This window comes from Brassica napus, chromosome C6 (genome assembly GCF_020379485.1).
Source record: "Brassica napus cultivar Da-Ae chromosome C6, Da-Ae, whole genome shotgun sequence".
Taxonomy (NCBI): Eukaryota; Viridiplantae; Streptophyta; class Magnoliopsida; order Brassicales; family Brassicaceae; genus Brassica; species Brassica napus.
The window spans coordinates 1,955,176-1,980,729 of record NC_063449.1 but is presented as its reverse complement, the minus strand read 5'-3'; the positions used below and the strand labels follow the sequence as shown (position 1 = coordinate 1,980,729).

The following is a 25,554-nucleotide window of genomic DNA, read 5'->3' as shown; positions in this document are numbered from 1 at the left end:
CTACTTTAAAATAGAGTACCATTGAAATATATCACAACTCTATTATAGAGTTACTCTATTTTAGAGTAAAAATAGAATGAACTATTAGAGATGATCTTAGGACATTTCCAACCTTATTCTATTTTCTACTGAGTTATTCTTAGATTCACCTTGTAGGGTGAACTTCTAGGTTCACTAACCAATACTATTTTGTTATTTCATATTCAGCATTTTTTAACAAAATATTATCAAGTTATATTTTATTTTTAAAATAAAAAAGTAAAAATAAATAAAATAGTAGTAATTGCAAAATAAAATTAATATTTTTAACGCTTTCAGCAAAACAGTAAACCTTAAACTCTAAATCCTAAACCCTAAACCCTTAAGTAAACCCTAAACTCTTGGATAAATCCTAAACCCTAAATCAAAAACATTAAATACTAAATCTTAAAAACACCAAACTCTTAATCCTAACCCTTAAACCCTTGGATAAATCCTAAACCCTAGGGTTTATGGTTTATCCAAGGGTTTAGAGTTTAATGTTTCAGATATAGTGTTTAGTATTTAAGTTTTAGTATTTTGCTGATGGCGTTAAAAATATTTAAAAAAATTCTCTTTTTTTAATAACAACTACTATTTTTTATTTACTTTTATCCAAAGGTTTAAGGGTTAAAATTAATGGTTTAGTGTTTTTAAGATTTAGTGTTTGGTATTTTTTATTTAGGGTTTAAAATTTATACAAGTTTACCCAAGAATTTATGTTTAAGATTTAGGGTTTAGTGTTTTGCTGATATCGTTAAAAAAAATTTTAAAAAAAATTTCAACTATTACTATTTTAAATTATTTTTACTTTAAAAACATAATATAACTTGACAATATATTTTTTTTTTAAGATATTGAATATGAAATAACAAAATACTATTAGTTCGTGAACCACTAAGTTCACCCTAGAGAGTGAATCCAAGAATATTTTCTACTCTAAAATAGAGTTTAGAATAAAAGTGTTGTTCTACTGGTATTCTATTTTTTAGTCTATAATATAATGAAAATGAGTTTACTCTATATATAGATTAAGTTGTTGTTTTTTTTATCATTCTGTTTTTTACTTTAAAATGTATTACTATAAGAGAATTTAACTCTATTATTGAATTACACTTCTTTAGAATAAAAATAGAGTGAATCATTAGAAATAAACTTAATCTGAGAAAGAGCAAGGTGCATAATGTATATCTTTCTCGTACACCGTCGAATCCGCCGTCCAGTTAGAGACCTTAAAATAACTAAGAAAAACAGTAACAAAAATAAAAATTATTGAAAAAGAATTAGATTATCATTCATATGAGGAAATAATTTTAGGTTTTTTTACGATTTGATTTTTATTTCGTTCTTTCATTTATCTTTTCACTTGAAATATTAATAACATAAATAAAGAGACAAGAAACTAAATAACATTTTAAATCATAAAAATACATCAAGAAGTGTTATTATGGGTACGTCAGTACGTGTGTGTTTTCTTCTGACATTTTCAAAATTGTTATAAAATCAAAGACGGAAATTTTTAGTGGTAGTAAATTGTGTCAGGGTAAATGATTCTTTACTGGTTTTTTGAGTCTGACAATTGAATGAAGAAAGATACAGAAGCAAACAACTCTATGATTTACACAAGTAAAAATACCGTTTGACCCTTCACCATATTCCAAATTTAATTTGTTTTTTTTTTCTTTTCTTTTCACCCTTTCCAATATTTTTCCTTTAAAAATCTCAAGAGGTCAAATTTCTATTTTACCATATTAGTCTTGTTTAACGAAGAGACAGAGCATACGTTTTGTCGAAGTAATTTAGAAGAAAACACATGGGATAAGAGAATTTCATAGAAATCTGCGTGTTTTCATTGGATTTATTATTTGACCAACATAATTGAATCTTACATTATTCGAGTACCTTGTTGTCCTATTTTACATTTAAAAGTATGCAACGCTTAAATAGTGGTGACTGGTGATAATGATTTCGTTTTGTATCATCATGGCTGGTCCGAAGCCTGGTATACTTATTTTCTTGTATCTAAACCTTAAACAATGTTTTTATCATGATGCTCATGTTTATTCATATAGTTGGCCCCTCAGTATTAAATTATAGTTAATAGAATGTAATCAATCTTAGAGCTTTTCGACCTTATGAGTGTGTGTGATTTAGCTTGTTCAAACACTAGAAATGTCAGGATTAAACACAAAGCAAAATAGTCCAAAGGAAAAAGACAAGTATGTGAAGATGATAAGGAAGAAGAGGACAATAGAAGATTAGCAAAATGTGAGTGAGGTCGTCTGACACATATGAAACTCATAAATTTGAGTACGTATAAAGAAATCGAGTAAAGTTTGGTTGGGGAAAAAATATAATTAATTAAAACCCCATTTCTCCATGAATGATTTCATGTGATCAAAGCGTCCATCTACTTTATTAAATCAGAAGTACACGTATAGAATAACTCTTAGTTTTTAACTTATTTACAGTTATATACCACCGAAATAATAAATTTACTTTAACTTAAAACTAGTTTAAATGCATATTTATAGAATTTTCTATTTTGAATTACGTAAATACAAGTTTAAATGCATATTTATATGGATTTTCTATTTTGAACTATTCTTTCAACCAGCTTTGGTAACAATACAATCGGTTTTCATATCTACCATATCTAATAACAATCAATTCAAAGTAATTAATTAAATAATTAGCATGTGTACATACATGTTTGTAGAGATTTTTCATCTCAAATTATTCTGTATACGGTTAACTTTCTCATAGAATAATTAAATAATTAACTAAAATTCTGGGTCTTAAAAGTTGATTGATAGATGTTGTACCTTTGGTTTTTTTGCTTTAAGGTCTAAGCTGTAGATTTTGTGGTTTTAGCTTTAAATTTTATTGCTATAAGTTTATTTCAAAGTTTTAAAAACACTAAACCTAAGCTGTAGAAAAATTGATTTCTAGAGCCATTATATTTTCTTTTAAAGATTTTGGACTTTAGCTTTAGTTTTTATTAATAAAGTTTGATTACTTTGATTTTATTGCTCTATAGAGAATTATGGGTCTGTAGAGCACTCACAACCAACACCAATCACCCCCTTAACCAATTTAAGATGATCCAAATTATTATTTATCTTGACACAAACATAAGTCCATAATTAATTTTTAATCATTTAAATTTAATTGATACATTCATTTTTTTTAGAAATCTTAATCCAAATTTTTTATAGGTTAATTTTTTTAATAGAAGTTGAATAATAATGTTTTCATTATAATGTTATAACTAATTTATCAATTTCGTATAAACCATACGTTCTCTATTTTTCCATATTTTTATTCAAAAAAATATTTTCTATATATCTTACACATAAGTCTATTTATATATACATGTTGGATTTGTTTATTTGATACCGTACATGGTGATACAATAGGTTGTTAACACTCAAAATAATTATTTAACGTATTACAATTACTTTTCACAAATGCATCATTTATTATAAAATATATATATCCACGCGATTGCGGAAATCAAGGTCTAGATGATGGTAAAAATCTAAAAACCTTACTTATTTAGAATACAATTTTTTTTAATAACATAATTACAAAAAACTAAAGAAAAAAATAAGTAGAAGTTATATAATGGGCAAAACAGTTGTTGGACAGGTAGTCGAATTCTAAATAAATTTTATCAGGTTTTTTATTAATGGTTTTTTCTAAAATCTAAACCACATTACATATAGATCACCAGATTTACGGGTTCGATTTCCTAATCGGGTTTCAAAACACTAACTATAACACAATAACTATGACATACAAATATAACATTTTGTAAAAATAAAAATTAGAAATTGAAAATAAACATCCGCGCGGTTAGGTGGATTATGGTCTAGTATCTATTATTCAAGATTTGCATTAAATGGCTTATTTTGGTTCACTTTTTGGTTGGTAATATACAAATCCCACGGGTCGGATTACGGCTTCGTTTGATACTAGTGTGTTTCTAAAGTACTTTTAACCACAAAATCAATAAACGTAAACAAACTAAAAAGACCTTCAAGAAAATATATCACACGGTGTTTCAATTAATAAATTACATCGTGAACAGGGAATGGATGAAGAAAACGATCGATTGAAAACCAAGATGATGTTAATATATAGAATTTTCTATTTTTTGAACTCCATATTCAAAACTCTAAGAAAATGGAACAATTTTTCTAACTAAAAATTTACATGGTTGTGTGTGTTATTTTTTTTTTTAACGGCAAATTATAATTTTATTAAAATGATAATAAGATATACAAAGTATGGATCAACCAATCACGAAGATAATTGTTACAATTTTTTTTTTTTTGCTAAAAGGTAAATATCAAATAAATGAAGGTTCAGATTTACGAGCTAAGTAGATCTATTTTATGTTATACATTAGCAAAAAAAAGAAAAAAACAAAGTAGCAACAATTTAAGATGAACTAATCGAAATCAGTGCATCAACTTGGCCATAAGGTTTTGGAACTGCTTCATGTTCCTCCTAGCAGTGATAGTATTTCGCACTTCTCTGTTAATGAGTTTGAAGATCGTAGACTGAGACTGAGTAAGCTGGTTGTGGAGGAAGTTGTTCCTTTGTTTCCAAAGGTGATAGATAGTATTCTGGACCACAAGCTTCTTGAGCAACAATGGAACAGAAGATGAAGGCCTTCTGATCTACGAAAGGAGCTCAGGCCAGGACCAGAATGATGAGTTTGGCGGATCGAGTCTTGCAATGGAGACACCATACTCGAGACCTAAAACCACAAGACATGAATAGGTGATCCCTTGATTCTTCATGAGCAGAGCACAAGCAACAAGATGTATTAATTTGAAGACCCCAAGAAGCTAATATTGTCCTAGTTGGTACTCTGTCCATATTATCAACCCACATTGTGAAATTATTTTTTTGGGATAGCTCCCTTAAATCACACTAGATCAGTTGTGAGTTGTAGTGGAAAAGAAGGTATCATGTCTTTCCATGTGTAACGAGCGTTGAAACGTGGTTCCTCTTTTGCTAAAGTAGCCCAAACGTACGAGTCAAAATCATTAGAGAAACTTGGACACTGAATGCTGGTACGAAGACATGTAAGTCTAGCGACTCGTCTGATCTTGGGGAAGGAAGCATCCAACCAGATGGAGAACAAGCAGCTGCCACATTCCCATTGATAGGAACCCGAAACTGTAGGTCCCCCTGTCTCCTAGGAAATCTATAAGTTGTCCGAAAGAAGTCCATATGTCATGTCAAAAGCTGATTTTATGCCCTGCTCCAAGAATTGGCTTTATGAATTTGATAGCTCCAGCTCTGAGATTTAGAAATTATTTCCAGACCCATGAGTCAAAAGGCGATTCTTGAAGACCCTAGAAGCTTTAATTGTCCATGTGTTGTTGTCTATGCCATTGAGCCCACCTCAAAGCATTATCAGAAAACAATAGCCACACAAATCTCAAGCACAGTACTCTGTTCCAGATAATTAAATTTCTTAACCCGAGTCCTCCCTCCGCTTTTGGCATGCAAACATTATACCAATGAGACTTTAGCTCTGCCAATAAGATTTGTGTTTCTAGACCACAAGAACCTGGAACACAACGACTGAAGCGATCAACTGCAATCTGCCTGCAAACGATAATGCTTTCATCGCCCAAGAATTGAATTGAGCAAGCAGTCTGGTCATAGTGGCTCATACTCTGAGACCGCAATTTACGGCTCATCAAAGGCATGCCTAGGTATCTGACATGCATTGTACCTGTAGGGAAACCATATGCAACCAGAACATTGGTTTCACCAAGATTCAGTCATGTATACTACAATTTTGTTTTATTTTATTCATGTTCACTGTCAGGCCAGACCATGAAGCAAAATCGTCTAGACACCCCGTTATGCCGTGCAGCGAATCACTCATACCATCGAAGAAGATCATAACGTCGTCGGCAAACATCAGGTGGGAGATCTTAAGGTAAGAGGTTCTGGTATGATAACCAATGGAACCCGATGTATATCTGGACTGAAGAAGCCGGGTTAAGCCATCCATAGCAAGCATGAACAAGTATGGTTACATAGGGTCTCCCTGCCTAATGCCTTTAGTGCTGTTGAAAACCCCGCCAGAGGCGCCATTTATAGAAACTGAGAAGGAGGCTGTCGAGATATACTGAGCGATCCCGTTGATGAAGATAGGTGGGACAAAGATAGCTTTTTGAATTCCCAAGATAAAATCCCATCTGATGGAGTCAAAAGCCTTCATGGGATCCACTTTTTAGCATGGCTTTAGACTCTGATGTGCTCGAGTTATAGCCTTTGACCAGGTTTGTGGCTAAAAGAACATTCTCGGCAAGGAGTCTACCATGCATAAAGGCCGACTGAGCTTGCGAAATCACTCTCGGGAGCACCGCTTTAAGTCTATTCGATATCAGCTTAGATACCACCTTATACACTGTATTTAAGCAAAAAATTGGCCTAAAATCTGAGGTGGACGATGCATTTGTGATATTCGGAATGAGAACCAGTGTTGTTGCATTCCATTGGTGCAGCATAGTCCCCGAACTAAAAAATTTCTGCACTGCTTCAGTTACTTCAGGACCAATTATCTGCCAACATGAGGAGAAGTACTCGGAGGAATAACCATCAAAACCACTCGTTTTGTTTCTTGGAAGAGAGAAGAATACTTCTTTAGTTTCTTGAGCACCCCGCAACAAGCTTACTATGATCTTCCTGGGAGCAAGTGAAATCGAACATGACATTCAGATCCTCCTGGATAAACATCTGAGGCTCAGTATCTTCACCTAGCAACTCAGTGTATATGTTGTTACCAGCCTAACAACAAGCCTACTATGTTCTTCATGAGTTTCTAATATGTTACCAGCCACGTTAGTGAGATGATGGATATGGTTTAAAGCTTTACGTGTAGCAACCATTCGATGGTAATAGGCTCTTTCAGCATCACCGTTGGCCAGCCAAAGGATTCTGAAACGTTGGAGAAGGGAAGATTCCTCAGCTCTAAACAGCTCCTGCCACTTTAATTGAGCCTCCAACTCAATTTCAGCATTAATGGTAGTTGGGTTATGCAGCATTGCATTATGTCTTAATAGTAAAGTCTGACGTGCCTCCGCAACTCTTTTTCTAGATCTGAGTAGTTTTCCTTGCTGATATTAAATAATTTTTCCTCCGCACTAAGTTTTTTTTAACTGGTTAAACTTATCAATAGTATTAAATGATATTTTTTTAAAAGTAACAGTTTTCTTAATAATAACATTTTATGTAAAATTACTTACAATTTGAAACAATGGGAATCGTTTCTAAACCAAACAAATCCTAGACACTTCAACTTTTTATCTTCTTAAACGGTTAATCTTGATTTATGTTCCAACTAGTGTTTTTTAAACAGGACCGACTCGCTGGTTGGACCGGGTTCGACCATGAACTGGTTATATAGCCAGGTTGGATCTAGTAATTGGTTCGACCATGAACTAGCCACGTAGATGGATTGGATTTCAAAGCGATAAAAGCTACTAAAACTATCAAAAATCTATAAACCATTCGTTAAACATAAAACTATTTTATATTTTATGTTTGAAATTTATTTATATTTTAATTATGTATCATATTTGATAACATTACTTAAAAATGTATATACTAAAAATATATTAAACCAAAGTATTGAATTAGGTTTGACCCAGTCGAACCATATTGAACCGTGACCCAAAACAATTCCGGTTCAGCTTTCGGTCCGGTTTTAAGAACACTGGTTCCAACACTAAAAATAAATAGAAGTAGACCTAAACTAAAAGAATATTCACCAAGTAATGAAAAAATAATACTCTCTCTGTTTTCGAAAGTAAGATGTTTTAGATTTTTTACTTGTTCCACGAAGATAGATTTTCTATATGTTTAAGATACTTTTTTATATTTTTAAGAAACATTAAATAAAAATATTTGAATTGATTAAATTTCATTGGTGAAAAGTTATTGAAAAGTGTATGATAAAAAAAAAAAATTAAATTATAAATATTTATTAAATTTTTAATAAGCGTGAACACTTTAAAAAATCTTACTTTCGGAACAGAGGGAGTATTGTTGGTTGCTTAAATAACACACACTTTATTATCGGCATGTGATTCAGCCTTAATGCTCTGTCGCTCACTCTTTATTAACAACATCATTTACCCCCTTTCCCTCCCTCCTTTCTCTTTCCATTTCACGGTTTCAAGTTGAAACCAAAGACTCCTCACTTTCTCCCTACAATAGACTCCTACTACCACTCTTTCTCTCTCTTGATTCTCACTACAAAAACGTTATAGTTCCCATCACCATACTCCCAAAAATGCAATTTTCAAGAAACTCAATCCTTAGGCAACTAAGCAGGAAAGAAGGTTGGAGGTCGGCTTCTAGAAGGTGGACATCCGGAGATAGCTCAACGGCCTTCGCCGACGACACAAGCGGTGGTGCTGGCGGTTACTCTTCAATGGAGGGTCTATATGGGGTTTATTCTGGTGAAGATCCGGCGGCGAGAAGGAAAAGAGTGATGGTTGTGGTGGATGAGACTTCAAGGTCTAAACATGCTATGATGTGGGCTTTGACGCACTTGACTAACAAAGGAGACTTGATGACTCTTCTTCATGTTGTGTCTCCTCATGATGAAGCTTCGCCTTCTTTGGTTCAGTCACTTGGTTCTCTTTGCAAAGCTTGTAAACCCGAGGTAACTAATTAATTTACTCTAAATTACTAATTATTTTACTTAGCAAAACAAACAAAATTGACTAATTATTTTACTCGATTATTTATCTACGAGTCTTAATACGATTCATTCATTTAAGGCCGTGGTTAGTGAAGTGTAGTAATTCGCCTTTGGATTTTAGTTTTGTTTTTATAGTGTAAAATGTCTTATAGCTACTTGAGTAGTTAGTTGGGTAATGCATGCGCGAGTGTTGGAGATGTGAAAAAGGCAGAAACCATGTCTCTGTGATGGGCATAGTGACTAGTTGATTCCACTGGCTCCTCTATTTTTTTCTTTTTTGTAAAAAGAAATGGATTGAAAAGGGATTTTCATCATTCTGATTGTAAGCTTTTTCAGTTAAAGATCCAACTTTTTTTCCTTGTTTAGATCTAATGTTTTTAAAATGATTATTAAATCTTGGTTTAAGTATAGTTGGTAGTAACATAGACAGTTGTTACTTAAAAAGTGCACTCACCCATTAAAGAATAATTAATTAGCATTTCAAAAGGAAAGTTTTTCGAAAACATCTAACATGTTATCAGGTATAGTTCTTCGTAACTTTTACGATTTCTAAGCAAACTGTCGAGATATTTTTCAAAAATTTATAGTTCACCATTGTTTTATAAGATCTTTTATTGTAATTGATGACTTAAAAGTTTCTTGAGAGTTGTTCAAGAAATGTTTATATAGTACATTTACAGTGATGACAAAAAAAAAGGTACATTTAACAGTTTTTGCATTGAAAATTCAATGATTTATGATGAATTTTGATAATATTTTATCATGTAAATTTCCTTTAAAAGGTGGATGTGGAGGCGTTGGTGATTCAAGGACCAAAGTTAGCAACTGTACTCAGCCAAGTGAAGAAACTTGAAGTCACTGTTCTTGTTTTGGGTCAGAAGAAATCTGCACCATTCATCTCCTGGTGCGTAATCTCAATCGTCAGATCTCTTTTCCCTCGTCACGATTCTCTCGTTCCAATAATTACTTTTCATTTTTTGTTGTTTTGTGCGTAGCTTATGTGGACCCAGTAGATCAGAGGAGCTCGTGAATCGATGTATCAATGGTGCAGATTGTTTGACGATTGGTGTGAGGAAACAAAGCAACGGTGTTAGTGGCTACCTGATTAACACACGATGGCAGAAGAACTTCTGGCTTCTGGCCTAATCGCAATTTCTAATCTTAGCAGCCGTAGTAGAACTGTTCCATCAGTTGGTGTTAATTTTAGTGTAATAAACTATGGATCTCTTTCTTGTCCCATCTTGAACATAACTTTGTCTTATGTCCGGTAAGAAATTAAAGTTTAACTATTTGTATCCCACTTGATCGATATATTCTTATGCTAAACCGGAGCGGCATTTTCTGTGTGGACCAACTTCAAATGCCATATGAAACAAAGCATTTTCAGTTTGGGCCAAGTTTCAAATCCTGTTTTTAGGTATACAGACGCAAAATAACGTTTACGATGGGCTTGGGACTTTTATCCGAGATCCGGATTCGATCCGAGATTCGATCCGGATCCAATCCGGATATCCGGAGGGGCCGAATCCGGATCCGGATAGTAAAATATTGGATCCGTTGAAACCGGATCCGGATCCGGATACCTTAATTTTTTAGTCCGGATATCCGGATCCGTAAATTTTATTAATAACTATTTCAAAAATAGTAATATCTATATATAAAAATTAATTTATTTAATATATTTTTATTTTTATTTTTATAATAATATATATAAATTTTATGTAAACTTTGTTATATTATACATAGAAATAATTAAAAACATTATATATTTTTTTATTTTTAAATTATTTTTAATATTTTTTATATATTAATATTATTTTTTTATCTATTTTAAGAATCCAAATCCGGATCCGGATATCCGCCGGATATTACAATTTTTAGAAGGATATCCGACACCCGGATATCCGAGAACCCCGGATCTGGATAAGGAGTAAAATTATGGATCCGCCAGATAAGGATCCGGATCCGGATACTTTAAAATTGCCCGGATATCCGATCCGTCCCAGGCCTAGTTTACGATGCTGAAAAGTATGTATGGACAATTTGACCCCGAATATGTACCCGATTTTATCTGTATGTAAAAGTCCCCGGATAAATAAGGAAATAAATAATGTAGAGAAATTCTCTAAATAGTTTTTTTTGTTTATTTTCGAAAAAATAGTTTTTAATGAAGAAAATTATCAAAATAAGTTTTATTAAAGAGTAAAAACATATTTTTATCATATGATTAACTAATTCAGACTTAGGGTTTACAGTTGAGTGGTGAAGTTTTGGAGATAAAGTGTCAAATTTTTAAAAATAAAAATAAAAAAAATTAAAATTTCAAAATAAAAAGAGATTATTTTGGTCATTTCTTCTTTTGAGAGCTATTTTTGTAACAAAAACTTTAAAAAACTATTTGAGAGAATTGCTCAATAATATAAGTAGGTATTTCAATTTATTGGTATCATTCCAGCACGATCCGAACTCGAATGTATACTAAAAACCCTAAAAGAATTCAAATATCCAAATTATATCCAAAAAGTTACATGAAACCAAATTAAGTGATTTAAATATTAATTTTCATGTTCATTTTGATATAATATCTAAAAACCCTAAATCTAAAGTACTATTATCCGAATCCGAAATGAGCATATGTAAAAATATATCCAAACTTTGAAGTTTACTAATCGAATTCATTCTGAACATATATGAAATTCGAGAGAAGTCTAAAAGACTATAAAAACTCAAAATTTTGATCCGAATCTGACGAGTATCTAAACATACATACTTATTGAAAAATGTTACCAAAATATAATATCATATATAAAATATGTGATGGGAAATTAGGACATTATGTCAAGGAGAGATATTTTATATAATTTCAAGTAATTCGAGATAATTGCGAACGGGCCTAAAAGTAATCTCATTCGGAACAAACATGCCTAATTTCGCCATTTAGAAAAGGATTCAGAAGTTAAGAATGTTTTACTAAAGATTATTATTAGTAATTAGTTAAAAACAATTAAAAGTATAACATCTTTCATAAAATTTCTTTTGCTTAAGGGCTTTCTGTTAAATGCGAGAAGTAGATAATTAAGCATACAAGACATCAAAGCTCTTCAGACTAAGAGAAGAATCACAGAAAATTCGCATGCATTCCCTAATGGTGTAGTGTTCCAGCGCCTCGGCCTCTGCATCCTCTGTTTCTGGCTAGGGGTAGTCCATTGCATTTTTGGATCTTGTGAGTTGGTCTAATGTGCTTTTAAGCACACGTCGTCATAGCTAGATTCATACCCTGCGATGGTATCGAAGTCACTACATGTGTTACTAGAATTGACATTTGGAGGCTCATTACCATTTATAGTTTGTGAATTTCTCGACTGAATAAGACACGTTCATCAGTACATAAAGAGTTGCAATGAATAAGAGCAATCTCAGCTGCGGCTTACTTGATGATAGAAGTATCAACCACTTCAAACCATTTTATTTCCGAATCTTTATTCTCATAAAATGTTGTATATTAAAATTTGACGGTACGACAAGTTTTGATTTTTAAGCAATATGACAGCTTGTCCTACGAATACGCAGAATCAGCAGTGCGGATCCAGCTGCCCTGCTTGAGCGTGCTTTCTAGCTCGTCTTACTTTCAAGTCATCGAGATGATTCTGGTAAACATAAGAAGCGAAACCCCAAAGAGCGATGAGCATGGCCATAACCTTAACCCCACTCATCTTATCGCGGAACACAGCCAAAGCAGCGAGTGGAGTCACAGCTAGAGAGAGCGTACTAATAACGTTTGAGAAGAGGGAGGTCACCAGAAATATCAAACCCACCACTCCTACAGAACATACTTGCCATGAAACTGCCGTTCCGACCAAAGTCAGTACATAAGAGGCTTGGCCTTTATGATAACCTTCCATTTCACCGTGCAGCGTTCTCCATTCCCCGCTAGCAAAAAGGCCAATGACCGCGACACAAGTGGCCACTAGAGAGGTGTAGATCTGCATTTCGAGAACCACAGAAAACGTCTCTTTCTTCAGAATCTTCTCGAAGGAGAACTGCAGGAGCGAGAGCAGCAGAGAGTAGAGAGCGGATGCAGCGAGTGTACACACAAACCCGACAACGTACTTGGACCTAGAGACACCAGAAGGAGCGTCTGCATCGTCGTTAAGGGCAATCAGAGCGGCGGAGAAGGAGAGGAGCACAACTGAGTTGAGAATCAAAGCAGTGAACTTCTGAGCATTGATGAAATAAGAGAAGACTGCATTAAAAGCCAACTGTGTAGCGCAAATGAGCGAATAAGTCGATGCAGAGAGGTAGAGAAGTCCAACAGAGTAGAGCATGTTGTCACCAGCGATGATGACACCGAGCAGAACATAGATCAAGACAATGGTTTTAAGGGAGCAAGAAGCGGGCTCTGAAGAAGGAAGGAGGAGAAGCGGGATATAGAGGATCGGAAAAGCAGCGGTTTGAACAAGAGTGGCCATCCATTTGCTGTTTCCTCCTTCATCGTAGTAAAACCTACCGAGAAGCACAGAAGCAGCTTGACCACCAATGAGGAATAAGATGTTGGTGGACACAAGAACCCACCATTGCCAGCTTTTGAGCTTCAAGAGTGGAGATGGAATACCTTCCACACTCTCCTCCTCCTTCACCAAGATTGGTTCTTGATTGCCTGTACACCCATAACTTCAAAATCTCAAACTTTTATTCGTAGAAAACGAATCCCTAAGCATAAACCCTAAAAATGATCGAAAATTCATCTAGTTCATGGAACAATAATAACCATAAAGCATAGACCGAGACAGAACACAACTGATCCACCATCTTGGTTATGTCGGGGAAACACAAAAGAGGAAGAAGGAGAAAGCGACTGACCTGACATAGTAATCGTCTGTAAGAAACGACGATACAGAGAGACTGAAGAAAAGGGTTATCGATTCAACTGAGATATCTATGTCCGTCTTCTCCGGGATCTGCGATGATCGCTCGCCGGAGATCCGTGAACTTTAAAATGAGTTTTTGCTTAGTTGGTGAGCTATTAATAGGGGGAGATTCGAAGCAGACTTTTTTACTAGCCTTTTTTGATTTTTGACTTGTTTCTAGCCCATCATGTTTAAACCGGATGGGACGACAGATTCGACCCATGAACTTGGATGTTTTTCTTAACCTCAAAATGTCATTTTGACCTGTTTGTTTACGTTTCGCGCGACCTGCGACATGCGACTTGCGACCTGCGACCTGCGACATGCGACCTGCGACCTGCGACATGCGATTGTTGTTGTTCGTTTTGCTGTCGCGTAACATGCAACCTGCGATTGGTCGCATGTCGCAAGTCGCAGATTGTTCGTTTTGATGTCGCGCTACTGATCGCATAATCAGTCGCGGATTCCCATTCAAGTCGTCCGAAAAAACAGCGACTAAAAGTTAAGAAAATTTTGATCGCGCGACTGGTCGCAGGTCACAGATCGCAGGTCGCGCGACACGTAAACAAACATAGTTTTAGTCGCAGGTCGCAGGTTTAGTCGCATGTCACATGTCGCAGGTCGCGCGACACGTAAACGAACAGGGCTTTTATTGCTCATACGATGGATTAGGAAACTAGACCAAAATATAACAACCAATAAAATAAAATTATTTATGAAAAGTTTTCCAGCAATTCTATATAAAGAATCAACAAATATTATATTGTCTTCTTGAGATGCAGGAAATCCTAAAGTTGTAGAATCTTTATTGTAGTGTCTGTATCTTTTTCATATATGTTGCATTACATAATACCAGGATCGACATTCCTCTTATGCGTGTCTGATTATCTCCAAAGGATCCCTGTCAATTGTGATATATGGTGTTTTTAATACCATTATATGTGTTCTTTGAGTTAATTCTCAGTCCTAATTCGTGCTTATTTGATATCATTCCAGGTTTAGAACAGGTGAAAAAGTAAAGAAAAGAGTGCCATAAAGGAAGAAGTCATTTTGGAATATCTAACGCAGAACAGCCAGTCGGAAGAATCTGAAGGTTGTTCCCAAAGAGAGCAAGCGTTTGACTGTTCCCGACTATTAAGGAAACCTCCAAGATTTCAGGGGTTTGCCCTAGATTTTTCCTGCTTTCTCTTTACCACTGGCGCCTCCATATAAAAAGCCTATGCTATCATTTTTAATTCCTTACGCTAGTTTTACAAGAGACCTAGAACTATTTTGGATTTAGCAACTTATAAGGGAGAAGGCTTCATCTCTCATTTTCACGAGAAGATCATCCTGAACCCTTGTCTTTCTATTTTATTTTATATGCAGTATTATTCAGAAATCATGTCTGTGTCATCTTGCTTTATGATTGAGTAGTCGGCTAAGCTTGCTTAGGGTTTAGGGTGTCAATCGCATGAGCTAAACGCAAATAAGTGATTTTAACTGTTCTTCATTCATATTGTTTTTACTGCTTGCATTGAATTGATCACTTAATGTTTGATCTCTAGTTTAATCACCTAGCTAACCGCTTAGGAGATAAATTGATATATATTGAATGAACTTCATATCCCTAATCAGCGAGAGTAGATATTAGGGTATTAAGTGAACTAATCGGACCTGATCTCTAAGGCTTGCTATCGCGTCTTGTTCCAAGTGAGAGCTTAGGACTCAAGACCGATCAGCAAAGGGAACAAGTCCGCGATAGTGGATAGTTCTAGCCGAGGGATCCGAGTTCTAGACTGCACCTCATTGAACTTGAATAGTTGTTTGGTTCCGCATTGACAACCGATGAACAACCCTAAGCCGGCTTTCATTTAAATCGAATTTGGATCTCTAGGTATTCTAGTTACTTGCGTCACCATTGATTTTAAAACCCCACTTGTTTCCCAACTTAATATTGAACTCATAAGAGTAAAGAGTAAACTGGTCTTCTGGATTGAATCTCAAATATTACGATTACCACTGTTAACTTGACAGTAGCAAGGATTCATTTTTAGTGTATCAAGTTTTGGCGCCGTTGCGACGGGGACCAGACTTTTACCTTTATTTTTTGGTTTAATATTTAGTCTGAGATATCTAACTTGCTTTTAATTCTTTGTTGGAACAGATGAACCAAGTGTATGACCAGTAGACATACTCGGAGCAACGCACAAGGACCACTACATTAACTGACCAACGACGAACTCGCAAGATTAGAAAGACAGAACAATCAACAGCCGAGAACAACCGACACCAACATGGGTGATCACGTCAATAAGGATGACCTCACTGCTGCACTGGCAATCATTCAACAACAAATGCAGGCTCAGCAACAACAGATGTTGCAGATGCAACAGACCATCTAAAATCAGCAACAAGCTGCTCAAGAAGCAGTTGAGAACGCCGCGCGAGAAGAGCGTGGTGCTCCTATTGGGGAGCGGAACCTTTCGTGGAACTTCACTACTAACTGCTCCCCCATCAACCCTCCTCCCCCATCAACCCTCCTCCTTGCACTCGGCAAGACAATGAGATCAAACCTGCACTGATAAGTCTGGTACAAAAGAGCACGTTCAGCGGTCTCACTACTGACATCCTGATGGACCACATCGAAGCCTTTGAGAGAATCTGCAATTTCTCTCGCTCTAACGGAGTGCCACCAGATTATGTCAAATGCACGCTGTTCCCATTCTCTCTTGAAGGGAAAGCTTCTCGCTGGCTCCAATCTCTGCCGACCGGTTCTCTTACCTCATGGGACCAGGTCCGATCAGCGTTCCTGAGCCACTTCTACACGAAGTCTAAAACCGCGGCTGTACGGCACATGATCTCCAATTTCAAGCAGAAGTCGGATGAACCTTTTCATGAAGCTTGGGAGAGGTACAAGGAGTACCAGAGAGAGTGCCTGCACCATGGGTTTGACGATGATTATATATTGGAGGTATTCTATGATGGAGTGAGCTATGAGTTTCGAAACACCCTTGATTCTTCGAGTAATGGAGACTTCATGACTCAAACCACACCTGGTGCGTTCGAGCTGATTGAGAACATGGCTTCAAGTTCACTAAACAAGAACAAGGAGCATGACCGCTCGAAGAGTGTGAACAACATATATGATCTCGCTGCAAAGGTCGACCAACTGCTTAAGGGAAACCAAAGCCAAGTGTTCATAATGGAAGAAGCAGCTCCTGAGAAGAGTGTCGGTGACCTGGCGTTTGATGCTGAAATATCAGGAGACGATCAGCAAGAGGTGAGCTACGTGAATGGGCAAGGATGGCTGCTCAAAAACTACCACCCAAACCCTAACGTGAGGAACAACCCACAACTTTTCTGGCCTAAGCAAGACAAACCAGCTGATCCTGCACAGAGTAACCAAGGTCAGTATGCCGGGTATCAAAAGAACTACCAACCCCAGACCTATGTTCTAAGCCAACCGCATAACAATCCACCTCAGATGCAGAAACACCAAAACACTCAGCCAGCTACCTCCGCTCATGTCGCTGTTCTGCAAGATGAGACAAAAGTTATGTTGCAGCAGCTGCTCCAAGGACAACAGCTCCAAGGGAAGGCTCTAAATCAGGTTACTACCGAGATCAATACCAGAATGAACCATATGTTCAGCGATTTGAGCACCAAGTACGACAATGTCGCAAGTCATATGAGACAGATGGACATTCAGATTGCTCAGACTGCTGAGAGCGTCAAGAGGCAACAAGGTACTCTACCTGGGAAAACCGACAAAACCCCTAAGGAGTGCAATGCGGTTGAGTTGAGAAGTGGAAAACAACTGTCTAAGCCGGTAAAGAAGAGGTTCACTGCGGCTGAGAAGGGGAAGCAGAAAGAGTCGGAACAACCACCAACCGATACCCCGACAGCTGAGAAGGAGAGGGAACCAACAGTTGGAACCAATTCGCCAGGACCAGAACAACCAGCTGAGGCTGTCCGCCCGATCCCAGAGCATGTTCCTGCTCGCGAATACAATCCTAAAGTCCCTTACCCTGTTCCAGCAAAGGCTACTCGTAAGGACCGAGAGGAGCTGAAGTGCAGAAGTATGCTGGAGGACCTAACCGTCCGACTCCCCTTGATGGATGCGATCCAGATGATGCTCTCCATTCGCAGCTTTATGAAGGGATTGATCTCAAGAAAAATATCAGAGGAGAGCGAATTCATGACTGTCTCTAAGGAGTGCAGCGCCGTGCTTCAGAACAGACAGATAAAGAAGCGAGGAGACCCTGGAAAGTTCGTCCTCTCTATCCAGATTGGGAAGACAGTTTTCTCATGCTCCTTGGTTGATCTGGGATCCAGCGTAAACCTCATGCCCTACTCTGTAGCACGACGTCTGGGATACACGCATTTCAAACCAACTAAGATGTCCTTGGTGTTCGCGGATAGATCAGTTAAGTCCCCGGTTGGTATTCTAGAGGATCTCCAAGTAAAAGTCGGGAACACCTCTGTTCCAGCAGACTTCGTAGTTCTAGAGCTGGAAGAGGAATCCAAAGATCCTCTCATATTAGGAAGACCGTTCCTATGTACTGTTGGAGCCATCATTGATGTGCGGCAAGGGAATATTGATCTCAATCTGGGGGACATAGTCATGCAGTTCGAGATGGATGAGCTGCTGAAGAAGCCGATGCTGGATGGACAGACCTTCGAGGTGGATGAAGGGATTGATCCGCTGCAACCTCGTGACGGGATGATCGAGGAGATTCTTGCAAAAGATCCACTTGAGCTTGCACTAGTAAGAGCTGAGGCCGAGCGGAGTGTCGAGAAAATTGACGCAGACGGGTATGCTAAGATGCTCGACTCCGCAAGGAGTATGGGAAGAATGGTGGCGAGTCTAAGTCTGGGGGAAGAAAGCAACAAGGACGAGAACACTCCAACTGAAGCGACCCCTTTACCAAACTCGCTTGTTCCGCCGAACCTACCTGATGATCCCTTTGAGCGAGTTGAAGGCTCCCAAGGTTGAGCTAAAAACCCTTCCCAAGGGGCTCAGGTACGCTTTCTTAGGTCGGAATTCCACTTACCCAGTCATTGTGAACGCTGAACTCAATAATGTGGAAACTGCATTGCTTTTGTGTGAGCTTAGGAAGTATCGTAAGGCATTAGGATATTCACTAGCTGACATACCTGGCATCTCACCTGATTTATGCATGCATAGAATACACATAGAAGATGAATCAATGACTTCTGTTAAACATCAGAGGATGTTAAACCCGAATCTAAAAGATGTTGTTAAGAAAGAGATAATGAAACTTCTTGAAGCGGGTGTGATCTATGCTATATCTGATAGTAAAGGGGGTTAGCTCTGTTCATGTAGTACCTAAGAAAGGTGGGATCACTGTTATCACAAATGAAAATAATGAATTGATCCCTACTAGAACAGTGACAGGACATCGCATGTGCATTGATTTCATAAAATTAAATGCAGCCACTAGAAAGGATCACTTTCCACTTCCCTTCATTGATCAAATGCTTGAGAGATTAGCTAACCACCCATATTAATGCTTTTTAGATGGTTATTCAGGTTTCTTTCAGATCCCTATCCATCCGGACGATCAGAAGAAGACGAAATTCACATGCACATACGGAACGTACGCATACAGGAGAATGTCATTCGTCCTGTGCAATGCGCCAGCAACATTTCAGCGCTGCATGATGTCGATCTTTACTGACCTGATTGAAGTCGTTATGGAGGTTTTCATGGACGATTTCAGTTTCTATGGAAGCTCCTTTAGTGTCTGTTTGTCAAACTTGTGCAGGGTACTCAAAAGGTGTGAGGAGAAACACCTGGTGCTCAATTGGGAGAAGTGTCACTTCATGGTTAGAGATGGGATTGTTCTAGGGCATAAGATCTCCGAGAAAGGCATTGAGGTAGATAAGGCAAAAGTCGAGGTGATGATGAGCTTGCAGCCACCAACAACTGTGAAAGCTATCAGAAGCTTCTTGGGTCATGCAGGGTTTTACAGGAGGTTCATCCAAGATTTCTCAAAAATAGCGAGACCACTCACCAGACTGCTCTGCAAGGAGATCAAGTTTGATTTCAACAGCGAGTGCTTAGCTGCGTTCCATACGATCAAAGGAGCTCTAGTCAGCGCACCTGTTGTACAACCGCCAGACTGGGATCTCCCTTTTGAGATCATGACTGATGCTAGCGATTTTGCAGTTGGAGCAGTCCTTGGGCAGCGCAAGGATAAGAAACTTCATGTGATCTATTACGCAAGCAAAACCATGGATGAAGATCAATGCAGATACGCTACGACTGAGAAGGAACTCCTGGCTATTGTTTTTGCATTCGAAAAGTTCAGATCCTACCTGGTGGGATCAAAGGTGATTGTGCACACAGACCATGCTGCTCTTAAGTACTTACTCACAAAGAAGGATGCAAAACCGAGGTTTTTGAGGTGGATTCTTCTTCTCCAAGAATTTGATCTCGAGATAAAAGACAAAAAGGGAGTCGAGAATGGGGTTGCAGACCACTTGTCCAGAATGAAGATTGAGGACGACACAGCTCTTGATGAAGAACACAGAGTGGAACACGTCAACGCGATTGGTCTGCGCTTCGCGGAACAACCCCTAAGCATAACATCCGATTGTTCTCGCGTACCGGAACAATCAGTAGCCGCGATCCAAAAGCAGTACTCTCACCTCTCCTGGTTTGCTGAGATTGCGAACTTCCTAGCTGCTGAAAAGGAACCACTTAAGTTCACTGGAAACGAGAAGATGAAATTCTTAAGAGAGGCGAGGAAGTATGTTTGGGATGAACCGTACTTGTACAAACATTGCAAGGATGGCATATTCAGAAGGTGTGTTCCAGAGGCAGATATTCAATGGATTCTACATCATTACCATGGTTCCTCCTATGCAGGGCACTTCGCCACATTCAAAACGGTTTCCAAAATCCTCCAAGCAGGTTTCTGGTGGCCAACTATGTTCAGAGATGCTCACGCCTACATAGCTCGATGCGATGCATGCCAGCGACTTGGGAACATCAGCAAAAGGAATGAAATGCCTCAGAATAACATTTTAGAAGTTGAGGTGTTCGACTATTGGGGAGTCGACTTCATGGGACCATTCCCTCTGTCCTTCAAGAACGAGTACATCCTGGTCGCCGTTGACTATGTTTCCAAGTGGGTAGAAGCAGTGGCGAGTCCCACTAATGATGCAAAAGTGGTGACTAAGATGTTCAGCTCCATCATCTTTCCGAGATTTGGGGTGCCTAGAGTGGTCATTAACGATGGCGGAACACACTTCATCAACAAGACATTTCAGGGCCTGTTGAAGAAGAATGGGGTGAAACACCAGGTGGCTACCGCTTATCACCCACAGACTAGTGGACAGGTTGAAATTTCCAACAGGGAAGTCAAGAACATTCTACAGAAAACTGTCAATACCTCGCGCAAGGACTGGTCGCTTAAGCTGGACGATGCTCTCTGGACCTACAGAACAGCCTACAAAACGCCGATAGGGACCACCCCTATCACCTGGTCTATGGTAAAGCTTGTCATCTTCCTGTCGAGCTCAAATACAAGGCTGCATGGGCGGTCAAGTTACTGAATTTCGACATCAAGCCAACAACTGAGAGGCGCATGATCCAAGTCCATGAGCTGGAAGAGATAAGGCACCTCGGGTTCCAGAATTTATAAGGAGAAGACCAAAGCCTACCATGACAAGCGAATCATTTCCAGCCGTTTCGAACCAAACGATAAGGTCTTGCTCTTCAACTCCAGACTTAGGTTGTTCCCAAACAAGCTGAAATCTAGATGGTCCGGACCCTTCACCATTAAGAAAGTCCGCCCTTACGGAGCTGTTGTGTTGCTGGACAGAAAGGGAGACGAGTTCGTCGTCAATGGTCAGCGCATCAAGCATTACCTTGCCGACTCCACTATCGCAGAGGGCGAAGAAATTCCCCTAAGCGATCCCCTATCAGCCTGATCGGCTGAGCCAAGTCAAGCTAATGACTTTAACTAAGCGCATGGTGGGAGGCAACCCACTGGTGAGTGTATATTTCTATAGTCTATTTTATTTCTTTTCAGATTTAGTTAGCAGGTCAAAAACAAGAAAAACCGAACACTTCAGTCATAATAACCGAAGGACTGTTCTTCTGGTGGAACAACCCATCGCCTGTTCCAGGTAAGTGTTCAGGACCCAAAAACAATAAAAAAAAATAATAATATTAAAAACAAAAAGAGAGAGAGATAATGGAGAGCGGTTAGGGTTTCGCCTATTTAAGGCCCCACCCTTCCACTTTCCCCTTTCACTCAGCCGTACACTCCTCCCTTTCTTGCGATTTTGAAGCCATCACCAAAACTTAAATTCTCACTCTTTTTAAGTGATTCTTGTTTCTAATCCAATTGGATTTAAGCCATCACCAAAACTTAAATTCTCACTCTTTTTAAGTGATTCTTGTTTCTAATCCAATTGGACTTTCGAGTTCTCTCTGTTTTTGCAGTCCATTTGCTCCGATTATCACGGTAAGAGGCTCAGCAATCAAAATACATTCGCGATTTCGGTTTGAAAACTCACCCTTCTAAACCGCTTTAATAGTTCGATTCTTGTTAGAAATAGCTTGATCCGAAATTCCCTTTTGCTGTTAGGGTTGATTTTAGAAGTTGAACTTTTGTCTCTTAGCCCTAGAGAATTGCGGTTTAATTTCCCCTTTGTTTGAGCAAGTTCCGATTTAGACAAAATGTTGCATATTGATATACATTGCTCATATGAATTGCGATTGTGAAAAGTTGAAATGGTTTGGTTTGGCGAGTTGATGTTCAGGTTTGTTGAAGGCGGGTTGCTTAGAAGGAAAAAGGAATAGTTCCTGAAAGAGGATTAGTTTGATTCCTTTTCTTCTATCCAACCGAGGATGAAACTAATGAAAAACTTTTGTTTACCTTGCAGATGCCTCCACGTCGGCCAATAGAAAAAAGAAGACGAACAACACGCCCCCACAGCGAGCACAACAACCAACCTCCGCCTCTTACCCATGGCCGCGAGAACAGGAGGACGAGCCAATCAATCTCGATGACCCTATGCTTTTAGATTTTCAATTGCGAAAGGTGGGACAAGGAGACAGCTAGTCGGTACAACACTCCCCTCAAGGCCGAGACACTACCTACCCGTTTTTGCCACGCCGAGACTCTCGTTGAGCTCGGTATCGACGAGGATGTGTTCGAGACGCTGCAAGCAATGGGGATCGCTCCCCTTTGTTACGCTACGCACGAGCTCTACCCTGACCTTGTCCGCCAAGTGCTCGCCACTGCCACCATCAGCTATGAGGACTTCTCTGCTCCTTCCTACGCCAACTGCTCCTTCTCATTCATGGCTGATGGAGAGTATTGCTCACTGTCCCTCGACAAACTCAACGAAATCTATGAGATCGCGAATGAGCCGAGAGGGGTAGCAGTGGCGAAAAAGTTTGCCCCATCAAACACCTTCCGGGACTTCATCGCGAATGGGAACTTCACACCTGGCAAAGCCTACCAGTCGCAGTTCAGGAACCCGACAATTAAAGTCATTGCAAAGATCATTTCAAACCTCCTGTTCGCCAAGGATCAGACTTCCAAAGTGACAAACGGGGAGCTGCAAACCATGTATGCAGGTATTGAGGATGAGATCCGCGCTCCAGGGTCTGGCATTCCAATTCAGAAGGTCAAGACGAACCCATGCTTTCATGTCATCACCATGCTTTGCGAGAGGAGGCTCCGTCTGATGCACGACACGAACAAGAAGGACAGAAGCGGTAGCTTGCTCACGCCGCTCTTCAAGCATTTCGGCATTGATCTCAGCAAATACAAGGTGAACACGGAGATTCAGTACCTCGACATCAAGTACCTTATGACGTGCCACATCATGCGAGATGAGGATACCTACAGCTTCTTCGGCAAGGAGGGTACCCAACTGTTCACCAAGCTGCCTCACCCCAAGATCACCAGGCTCAGCGTGTTCGACAACATACGCTTCCTCCCACCATCTGAGCTCCTATGCACTGATCCTCGTGCTGCTGCACCTGACGCGGATATGGAGGATGTCGAGGACATTACCCCAGAAGCTGACCCATCATACGACCTCGGAGAGCTGATGTGACAGATGATCAGGCTTACCGACGCTGGATGGTTGACTCGCAGCGGAAGAACAACAGTCTCATGCGGAGGATCCTCCATCTCGTTACCGGCGGCAGTAACCAGCGACGGTCACCAGCAGAGCAGACTCCACGATCGCACCGTCCAGGAAAGGCGCCTATGGGAACAGGCACTTCAACTGAGGAGGTTCATCGCTCGCGCAACAGACGTTCGTTTGATCCGGCCGAGAGCGGCGAGTCCGACTGAGTCCGCAAGGACTATTCTCTATCCAATGTTCTATCCATCTGAACTCTTTATTTTTATGCTTTGTGTTGTTATTTGGCTGACCTCGATTTGGTTTCACACCAAGGATGGTGTAAATTAAGTCTGGGAGAAACACTTATTGTGTGCTGATACTCTATGTCTTTATTTCTTAGTCAGTCCCTATGTTATTTGGATGTTTTATTGAGTCAGTTTAGGATCGAGTCAGCCAAAACTCTTGTAGGAATTAGGACCTTGTGTTGTGATAATCTTTTAACCACCTCGTGCTCTAACTTTCTTATCCAGTGACCTTAGCAGTGATGAAAGACCCACACTTGGACTTGGAACACTCCTGACTTATCTCATTTGATTCTCCAGAAGCTCTCAACCGATCAGGTTACACTGGGTAGACTCAACTCCACCTAACTTGAACCTAATCTTGACTGAAATTCTTCTTGTTATAGGCACTAGATCAGGGAAACGAGACTTACACTCAGAATTTCTTACTCCTTTTACCAATCTTGTTGATCCTGAGTGGCTAGCTCATCTTTAGCTAGTTCCCACCTTACGCCTAAGCCTTTATTTTTACCCTCATGCACTCTGTTTTTCAGTGTCATATGTGCAAAAGGGTCGGAGAGGAAAGGATCGACGCTGCCTCTTACTCGTTAATGCCATACACTCAGATAAGAGAGATCAAGCATGAAGAGAACAGTCGATGAGACCATGCTATAACAAGAGAACAGTCTATGAGTGCATGTTCTAACCAGAGGAACGATGGCGACTAGTGAGAAACAAAAGAATAGACCACCAGTGGCTGCGAAACATTCATTCTGTTGCCTCCCCCTCGCAACCCCATCACCTATTATTTTTTTAAAATATATATATATAATATATAAACACACGCCACTGGGAAGGTTGAGCAAGGAGTTGGTACCAATTTTTGAGGAGTAGGCAAAGGAAGTCAAGAACTGAAGAACAGTCCCACGGTTGATCCGAAGGAGAGAACAACTGCACCCGTGAAGCAGAAACGAGTAAGGGCTGTGGACATCAATGGATCCGTTCTCTCCTACTATTTTGCGCGATATCCTGCATCCACTTAAATTTGGTAGCCCCTAAACACTCTTAGCTCCACCATGAAATAGCCTGTTCCTTACCTAGCCCGTCTACCCTGAATAGTGCCTGTGATGAAAAGCTCACGCTATTCTTAATTGAATTTAAGGAGTTTTGTCACGATAGTGTACCCTTTTTCAGGTATGAGATACAGAGTATGGAGCTGATTTTTGAACAGCGATCGTGGGTGTTCTGGTAAGGGTGTGTGGTCTGAGTCTACAGCTTGTATGGTTCAGAGATGTGTGGTAAGAGTATGGTTATTAAGGTCAAGCGAGTTTCCACTCTTTCAAACCTTTCTCCCTATTCTTGAGGCTTGGCCTTGTTCGAGGACAAACAAGGATCTAAGTCTGGGGGAATTGATATATGGTGTTTTTAATACCATTATATGTGTTCTTTGAGTTAATTCTCAGTCCTAATTCGTGCTTATTTGATATCATTCCAGGTTTGGAGC

At 39.0% G+C, this 25,554-nt stretch overlaps 2 protein-coding genes and 1 non-coding gene across 3 annotated transcripts; 1 reads left to right on the top strand and 2 right to left on the bottom strand.

The window, feature by feature from the left end:
• Positions 1-8,163: 8,163 nt before the first annotated feature.
• On the top strand, positions 8,164-10,061 carry BNAC06G00720D. Its single transcript, XM_013790657.3, has 3 exons — positions 8,164-8,722; positions 9,544-9,665; positions 9,757-10,061. The coding sequence occupies exons 1-3, from the start codon at positions 8,348-8,350 to the stop codon at positions 9,905-9,907; spliced, it is 648 nt and encodes a 215-aa protein (XP_013646111.1). The 5' UTR covers positions 8,164-8,347; the 3' UTR covers positions 9,908-10,061.
• A 2,127-nt stretch (positions 10,062-12,188) lies between these two features.
• On the bottom strand, positions 12,189-13,780 carry LOC106350821 (probable purine permease 11). The gene is made up of 2 exons (XM_013790663.3): positions 13,622-13,780; positions 12,189-13,418 (listed from the first exon to the last, which is right to left on the bottom strand). The coding sequence occupies exons 1-2, from the start codon at positions 13,626-13,628 to the stop codon at positions 12,334-12,336; spliced, it is 1,092 nt and encodes a 363-aa protein (XP_013646117.1). The 5' UTR covers positions 13,629-13,780; the 3' UTR covers positions 12,189-12,333.
• Positions 13,781-16,491: 2,711 nt separating this feature from the next.
• LOC125589454 lies at positions 16,492-16,599 on the bottom strand. The gene has a single exon (XR_007325641.1). It is a non-coding gene; the product is annotated as a small nucleolar RNA R71 (small nucleolar RNA).
• Between the last annotated feature and the right edge of the window lie 8,955 nt (positions 16,600-25,554).